The sequence below is a fragment of the Rhinatrema bivittatum genome, chromosome 7 (assembly GCF_901001135.1).
Source record: "Rhinatrema bivittatum chromosome 7, aRhiBiv1.1, whole genome shotgun sequence".
In the NCBI taxonomy this organism is placed as follows: Eukaryota; Metazoa; Chordata; class Amphibia; order Gymnophiona; family Rhinatrematidae; genus Rhinatrema; species Rhinatrema bivittatum.
The window spans coordinates 30,600,452-30,609,340 of record NC_042621.1 but is presented as its reverse complement, the minus strand read 5'-3'; the positions used below and the strand labels follow the sequence as shown (position 1 = coordinate 30,609,340).

General features: G+C 41.8%; 1 protein-coding gene across 2 annotated transcripts in view; it reads left to right on the top strand.

Moving 5' to 3' along the window:
• Positions 1 to 3,470: 3,470 nt before the first annotated feature.
• The window catches only part of DYNC1LI2 (dynein cytoplasmic 1 light intermediate chain 2), a 215,008-nt gene continuing 209,589 nt past the window's right edge, over positions 3,471 to 8,889 (top strand). For both annotated transcript variants that reach the window (XM_029608195.1, XM_029608194.1), the window contains exons 1-3: positions 3,471 to 3,617; positions 4,323 to 4,396; positions 7,551 to 7,667. In XM_029608195.1, coding sequence (XP_029464055.1) covers positions 3,523 to 3,617; positions 4,323 to 4,396; positions 7,551 to 7,667 — 286 coding nt within the window. In that variant the 5' untranslated portion in view covers positions 3,471 to 3,522. The remainder of the gene's footprint in view (positions 3,618 to 4,322; positions 4,397 to 7,550; positions 7,668 to 8,889) is intronic.

The following is an 8,889-nucleotide window of genomic DNA, read 5'->3' as shown; positions in this document are numbered from 1 at the left end:
TCAGCTTGGAGAAGAGACGGCTGAGGGGGATATGATAGAGGTCTTTAAGATCATGAGAGGTCTTGAACGAATAGATGTGAATCGGTTATTTACACTTTCGGATAATAGAAGGACTCTGGGGCATTCCATGAAGTTAGCAAGTAGTACATTTAAGACTAATCGGAGAAAATTCTTTTTCACTCAACGCACAATTAAGCACTGGAATTTATTGCCAGAAGATATGGTTAGTGCAGTTAGTGTAGCTGGGTTCAAAAAAAGTTTGGATAAGTTCTTGGACGAGAAGTCCATTAACTGCTATTAATCAAGTTTACTTAGGGAATAGCAACTGCTATTAATTGCATCAGTAGCATGGGATCTTCTTGGTGTTTGGGTAATTGCCAAGGTTCTTGTGGCCTGGTTTGGCCTCTGTTGGAAATAGGATGCTGGGCTTGATGGACCCTTGGTCTGAGCCAGCATGGCAATTTCTTATCTTCTTATGTTCTTAAAGCAATGTTTTAAAATACAAAACACTGAACTGGTTCAACTGGCAGCATTTCTACTGTACCTCAGAGTTGTCAAACATCTTAATTTTCCAGACTGTACAGATTTTTTGGGATACTATACAGAAAAAAGAAGACAGGCAAAAATGTTCAGAATATCCTGATTGTAGCCCTTCAGCTGCAAGTTAACACCTGATCCTCCCCTGCAATTATATAATAGAGTGTGTGTTTTGGTAGTCATTCTATATTCAATATGTATTGGATGCATTTATTTTTGTGTCACATAAACTTCAGTCTGTGATTGAATCAGAGGCCTAAAATGCTTTACAAAACAGTAATTTGACTCCTAGGCTGGTAAAAGCAAACCTTCCAAGAAAAAAAGAAGTTTGAGAACTAGTGGTCATGATATGAGGCTCCAAAGGGGTAGACTCTGGGGTAACATCAGAACATATTTCTTCACGGTGGAGGTATGGAACAACCTCCCAGTGGAGGTAATAGAAGCAACAACAAGAACAGCACTGGACAAGTAGAGAAGATTATTAACTGCAATAAAATGAAGGGAAAGTCAGAGATTAACTGGGATCTATGGCATTATATCAGGAAGTAAACTAGGCAGACTAGATGGGTTCTTATCTGTTATTATATTCTATGTTTCTGTGTTTTTTCAAATGGTGAAGAGTGCAAAAATATGTTGCATGCGTGTAAACCCCATCAGCAAAAATATTAAACAACATCTCCAAGTGTTCAGAAATTTGAAGGCAGAACATTCGCCAACTCTGATCCTTCAGAGCCACAAACAGGTCTGGTTTTCTGGATAGCCACTATGAATATTCATGAGATAGATTTACATTTGCCTTCATTGTATGTTTTTGGGTACTTGCCAGGTTCTTATGGCCTGGATTGGCCACTGTTGGAAACAGGATGCTGGGCTTGATGGACCCTTGGTCTGACCCAGTATGGCATTTTCTTATGTTCTTATGTTGAGTATTCATTGTGGATGTCCTGAAAACCAGGCTTATTTGTGGCCCTCCAGGACCAGAATTGCGTACACCTGGTATTTGAATTGTAACTCACCTTGAGTACCAGTTTGGAAAGACAAATCCAAGCAGCCAGAGGTGAAAAGTAGCTAAAGCAACACACACACACACTGACCTTATTGGCCTTCTCTTCCTTCAGAAAGTTGGGGGGGGGGGGGGGGGGGGGGAAACAGTTCTTGAACTATCCAATGCTGACTATTCTACATAAATATTCATTATTTTAATAGTTAAGCATATGACTATGACAGTGGCTTCACAACCCTCACTAGTCTTTTCTCTTGTGACAGCTGTGTTGGGGAGTTTTGCATTTCTTGAATTTCTCCCCATCTTTTGTCCATCCCCTTTTTGGAATGGATCTTGCCCTATGTACTGGGTGAGTATGCTGAAACAGAAGAGCTTGACTGAGGAGCTGGAGTATTTGGAGTTGAGGAAGTTGGGTTTTTTTGGAGGTGGAGTTCCTGATAGGCAACACAGCTCACCAATTAAAGATTCTGTGGATAGACTGCAATTTTGTGACCTTGACTAAGAGGGCCAGTACACCCTGGCTAGAAGGGCTGGATTTCCAGTTACCTCGCCCCTGTGACCAGTTAACAATGGGGACAGAGACTATTGGCTTGGAAGAAGTTTTGGTATCCAGTTTTGAAATAAGGAGGTTTTTCTCTCATTTTTACCTCCCTCTTATGATTTTGAGAGAGAAGAATTTTCCCAACCTTCTGGGGGAGACCCACTACAGGGAGGGAATTTTGGACATTGATTCAGATTATAGGAGAAGAGTTAAGAGGAGCAGCACTATGAACAAAGACATTGCAGACTTATGGGTTGTTATTCTTTTTATGCTGTTTTCCATTTTGGCTTTGATTCTGTTCTTTAGGTTGAAGTAAACCTATTCATTGTTGAACATCACCATTGGACTGCTGGCTGTATTTCTCCAAATGATTCAAATCATTGAGACCTCTTTCCTCTGAACTGAGATTGGAAGAGTATTTGAGAGTGAATGACAGTATACAGAATTTCCACCAAGACACCTAGGGCCATGGAGGTTATACCGTCCCCTCGCCAGTGGAACCCCAGCATCTAGGGCTGGGCATCTGATGAGAAAGAGGTCTGGGACGCTGAATTTAAGACCTGGGACTTGTGTGGCCCCTTATTCAGTCTACAAAACAAAGAGGGAGTTACATGATGAAAATTACTTTTCAGAATTGCATAATTTGTTTCAAGGTTCCACTGTTCACTGTATGACTTTGAGAAAGTCAACAACATCTTTCTGTGCATTTTAAAATAGTAAACCCTTTGGGGGGGGGGGGACGACGACGACAGGGCTAAATCTTCTAAACATTTGAAAACATTTTATCTACTAACTTAATAAATGTTAAGTGATTTTTGTTTTCTGTAATTAACTTTATTCTTTCTTCATGCTGATTAAAAAATATTCACAGGTCCCTATCAACAGCATCTGGTAGCTACCGTGCATATAACTTTGATCTGATCTTATCCTCGGCAAATCATTTACTGATTGCATTGACTAACTTTACTTTAAAGAAACCGAGTTGTTTGCAAGTAGCGCACCAAAACCAATGCGATTTTGCAGAAGAAGAACAGAGAAAAAGTAATAAGCTAGAGCAGTAAACACAGGGCGCTAGAAGAAGGGACAGCGCCTCAGCCCGGTGCCGAGAGCCGGCCGCCTGTAGGTGGCGCTGCGTCGCCCCGCAGATGCTTGGGCGGCTCCTCCCGCTTAGCGCTGTCGGACTTGTACCAAAACAACGGAAGCCGCCGGCGGGGCTGCCCGGACTGGTGCCTGACCGGAGCGCCGACGAGTAATATCTGGCAGAAGCCGAGGGGGATGCGCCATAGTGACTCCCTCTTCGCTCTCTCTTGCGGAGTGGGAAAAGGCGTGTAAGTTAGGGAGGGGCAAGGGACGGCAGTCCGCGGTGTTGAGGACAGGGGTTGGTTGGGGGGGGTCCTCGGGCCGCCCCGGTGATGTCATTCTTTGTGGCTGCAGTGGCAAGATGGCTCCCGTGGTGGAGAAGAGGCTGTCGGGCGGGGACGGAGCCGGGGAGTCGCTGGAGCTCAGCAACGAGGAGGAGGAAGGGCAGAGTCTGTGGTGGGTTGAGCACTCCTCGCCTCTCTCTCTCGGTCCGTGCCGCGGCCGCCGCCGCCGCGCTGGGCGCCTTCCTGTGGGCCGGCGGGGCGGAGGCTGCTGCTGCGCCGCTCCCCGAGTGCTTATTAATAGGCTCCCGGCCGGGAAGCGGGCCAGCGCGGTTACAGACGCGAACTTGGGAGAACCATTCGGCCTGCCCGGCTTTATTCCCATGGACCCCTCCTGATCTATGGCTTCCCCTCACTTCGCGGCTTGGGATCTCTCTGCGCTTCTCCTAGGCTTTCTGGGATCCCATTACCGGCCTCGTTTCCTGGGAGGCCCTGCCAGGCAATTACTGCCCTGTTCCGTGGAGTAATGTTTTCTGCTGCTGTTCCTGAGTCTACAGCTCCGCGCCGGCCTCTTATGATTGACAGAGCAGGATGGGGCAGTGCCGGTCTCTAGGGCTGGAGGTCAGGGGGGGGTGCTGTTGGCTCTGTCAGAAGACCGGGATGGGGCAGTGCTGGGACCGCCGGGTAGTGTTGCTGGCCGAGCAATAGGAAGCTTCTATAGGATGCTGGTGATTCGTTTGAGCAGGATCGGGGTCCCTGGGCCTTGCTAATAACGTATTTCTAGAGAACGGGGGAGGAAACTGTGCCAGCTACCTAGGTTTTGTTTGTGGAAATGCCATAAGGTCAGCGAAGTAACCAGACTCGTTTATTTTTGTTGCAGGTCCTCAATCCTGAGCGAAGTTTCCACGCGCTCGAGATCGAAATTACCTACAGGCAAAAATATTCTTGTATTTGGTAAGTGTGTGAGTGAATTTAAAGGTTTTTGCGACATGGCATTGCAGGACTTTGAATAATGTAGTACTCTGTGGTTTAAAATGAAAGATGTGTGAGGGATTATATGAACTTTGTAGAAATATGGACGTGATATTCAATGATTTTTTTTTTTTCAGATTTCATGTTTGCAGTTTCTTGTTTGCACAGTAAGCAATGCTTCGGAAACATCGATGCCCTAATTTCGTTTAGTGCCAAGGCATGGAACTATTGATATCCGTTGAGTCCCATGTTCTATAATAGTCTACTACTAATTATCATTTCTGTAGCGCTAAAAGACATGGAGTGTCATCCAGATGTACATAAGAAATAGTCCCTGCACATGGAGCTTACAGTCTAGTTAAACACACAGCAAGACATGTAAGATACTTCAGTAAACACCATTGAGCATATAGAAACTGCATAAAATGAAAAGTTTGTACAGCATACATTGGCGTTTACAAGAGTCAACAGCTAACCAGGCATCCAAAGTACAAGTGCTACTCCTATGCACCATCAACTGATATACATAATTATGTACAGTATTTGCATTTTGATGTTTGGACTAAAGCATTCACAATCCTTCATCCAAAATTAATTTTATGAACTAAATTTGGTTTTGCCTTTTTTTTTTTTTTTTTTTTAATGTTCAGACTGTCATAACTCTGGAAGATATCAGCTAAAGGCATGGTGGATTATAAAACAGCCATATGCAATGTTATGGACAATTGTACTTTCTGCCTGTCACATAAAGCTTACAGTCTAGTTAAACACAGCTAACACACACCAAATAATGTGTGTGTGTATAATAAAGTGAGGAACGGAGACCTTCATAGACATGTGAAAGCATTGTCAATTTGTTTAATAGTCACTTTGCTCTCTTGCTAGTTGAATTTGTAATTGATTTCGGGGGTGTTTTTTTGTACACTTTTTTTAAATTTATTTTTTATCAATCAATAGTGCAAGTCATGAGTGCACAAAGCACAATATAGTGAATATAATAGTAGGGAAACTTATCTTGAATGAGACTTGGGTAGCAAACTGCACCAAATGTTCACATCATGTTCAGCTCTTATTCTATCTACCATGTACTTTAGAATTGAAATAAAACATTTAGGGGTAGATTTTAAAAGATGCGCGCAGTTCCCGACACGCACATGGACGCACTGATTTTATAATATGCGGTGGGGGGTGAATTTTTGCAAATGACATGTGGCGATGCAATCGAGCCTTCCCCAGTTCCCTAACCCCCTGCCTAACCTTCCTTCCCCTCTCCTCCTCGACCCCTATACTGCGCGCTCTGTCCCGGCCAGCCTCCGTTCCGGTACTTGTGCGCATATCGGTGTTTATGCACGAGGCCAGGCCCTTTAGGAAATGCGTGCACTGCGCGCAAGGCCCGGCCATTCGCATAAATTCCAAAATTTACACACGCCGGGCTTTAGTATGTTGGGATTGTTTGTGTTTTGCTGAAAAGTGCTTTTTTAAATTTTTTAAGGACTTTTTTTGTCAAAAAAAAAAGATGCTAAATGTAGATTTTTTATGGATATTAATAAATGTGATCCCTCCAAACAATAAGGAAGGTAGTGCAGTCATAGTTATACAAACAAATGGAATCTAGATAATCATGTCCACATTTATTTATATTCAAAAACAAAATAGTTTGGTGAATACAGAACTGATCACTCCAAACAATAAGGTAATATTCACCATAAACAGATTATTTTCGTTTGAAATCTGAGTACACTCTATTCTTACACAGAGGAAAAGAACTTGGAGTCGAGCATGCACTTGTTACAATGAACTTCAAAACATGCTTAGGCAATTTCAGTCACTTATCTGAATGTTGTGCACTTGAATAAAAGATTCACTGGTTTAAGTTTGACCATTGTTGGTTATGCTCAACAGCCGACGTTGGCCAGTGTTTTGCTAGTATAGCTGCTTCAGGGCAAAACAAAGTCAATTAATTCAGCGCATCTAAATCTCGAAGCAATGTGCTCTCTGTGTTCAAGCTCACTAAATTTCTTTCAAAAATAAAAGCAATGGTGATTTTTATAAAAAGCATTTAAAAAGAAACACTTTTTTTATCCAATGAGGTATAGAGGTTTTTGACCCGTTACTGAAATTGCCTAAGCATGTTTTCAAGTTCATTGTAATAAGTACATGATTGGCTCGGAGGTCTTTTCCTCTGTGTGAGTAAGAATTCAGTGTACCCAGATTTCAAAGAAAATTATCAGTTTATGGTGAATGTTACTTACTTATTCTTTGGAGTGATTGGTTCTGTATTCACCAGCCTATTTTGTTTTTGAATATAAACAAATGTGGACATAATTTTCCAGATTCCATTTGTTTGTATAACTGTCTGCATTATCTTCCTTGTACAATAAGCAGCACTTTGCAAACATTAATTTACTAATTTCCTTTTAGGTACTAAGCTTCAAACTGATCACATGTTCAGTATTAAAGACCTTTTATGTGCCAGTCTTTGTTTTATAACAAAGTAAATGACCTTCCAAATACTTACGTTTAGCATTCATCCCTCTCTGAAAATGAATCTTAAGTTTTAATAAAACATTTTGTTTTGCTTTTATTTTTTTATTTTCACACTGAAATACACCCAGAAAATACCAGTTGAAGACTTGGTGGGTTAGTAAGGCATCCACAATGCAGTGTTTTGAACATTTGTGTTGTGCTGGAAAGGACTTTAAAGTTCATAAAATTCATTTTGGGTGTTTAGGGAAAATCTTATTCCAGACATCAAATGCCAATAACGTATCTATTTCTGCTTTTCAGTTAATGCACTGGGAGTAATTGCTAAGGTGGTTGTTCTTTGGATGTCAGGCAAGCTGCTGACTTTGGGAGACCTCCAGCATATGCTGAAAATGTTTTTCCTTGTTTTATGCAGTTTCTCTCTTCATGCTCATTACTGTTTGCTTCATTGGAATCAGTCTTAAATTTCTGAGCATTCTGTAATCGTCAGTCTCCACACTGGGTAACAAATGCAGAAAACATCCCTTAAATTCAGTTCTGTATCTTACGTTAAACTGTAAAGTTGCCATTTTAAATAGTTTTTTTTTCTATAATTAGGGTTTTTTTTTTCTGCAGCTATAAGTTTTATAACTGTGGCTTGTATACTTTGCAGGTGAGGATGGCTCAGGTAAAACAACACTCATGGCTAAGCTGCAGGGAACAGACCACAATAAGAAAGGAAGAGGTCTTGAATATCTATATCTAAACATTCATGATGAGGACATAGATGGTAAGCCATTTCATTCTATGGAGCTTCTCTTTATATTGGATAATTTGTTTATGGACACATGTATAGAGTCAGGCCTGGATTTAGGCATAGGCAGTTGCCTAGGATGCCAAATTTCAAAGGCACCAAATATCCAGGCCAAAGAGAAGCCAGCTTCTGCTTGCTACAGTCCCATGTGCCAGTACAGCTTCAAAGGGGTATCTGTCGCCAAGGCACTACCTATGAGTGCCACAATCTTAAATCTAGCCCTGTATAGTATGTCATGTAAGCTGCATAAAATGTTTGATTAGGCTGAGAGTGAACTGGGTACAGAAAATTATATCCCTGTTCCCTGGTTCGTAGTGTTCAAGTTAACTGTTGTCTTTTGAAGATTATTCTGGGAAAACCTCCCCCCACAAATACCTAAAACATTTTTTTTCTTTAATAGCCATAGTCTCTTCAAGACAAGGCATGAACTGTCAGTAAATGTCCTGTTCGTTGGGGGTTACTCTTTAATTGATATAGTGCATACATGTTTGAATCCTAGCCTATTAGTCAGGTTTTAGCATTGTGAGATGCTAATAAGGGTTGTGAAAAAAAATGTAATTTGCACAGTTTCATACCAGTTGCCTTCCTCAATCTTTTCCATGTCTAAACAAATGTTTAAAATACTTTTTTTTCCAGGAGGGCTTGTTTTTGACCTCGTCAGTGAGCAACTTATCACAGCTTGCTTGTCTTCAGGTCCTTGCTTATACCCTGAAATAGCATTCCGCTTAATCAGGGAAAGCATTCCCAGTCTTCTTTGTAAGTCCCTCTGTAGCGTTCAAGCATCTTTAAACACACACTGACAAACTTATTTGCACCAGACCAATAAACCTTGCAGTAGCTATCCGTACACTGCAGCGATCCTGACTGGGAAAAACTATTAAGAACAGCAAAAGTCCAGAGCCACTTGCCAAATGGACAGACTTCAAGTTACAATCTTCAGTTTTGAGTTTAGAAGGTCGAGTGACTGTATCCAGAGCCTGAACAGTGTACTGAGTTGTGTTATGGATTGAATTGAATCCCCTGGCTGAGGATTGCTGCTGCAGTGGCGGAGTTAAATGAGAGGAGGTTAGAAAGGAGGGTGGCTGTAAAAGAAAGCTCCTGGCATCTTTAACTTCATTAGCTGCCAGTTAGAAACATAGAAATGACGGCAGAAGAAGACCAAACAGCCCATCCAGTCTGCCCAGCAAGCTTCACACAT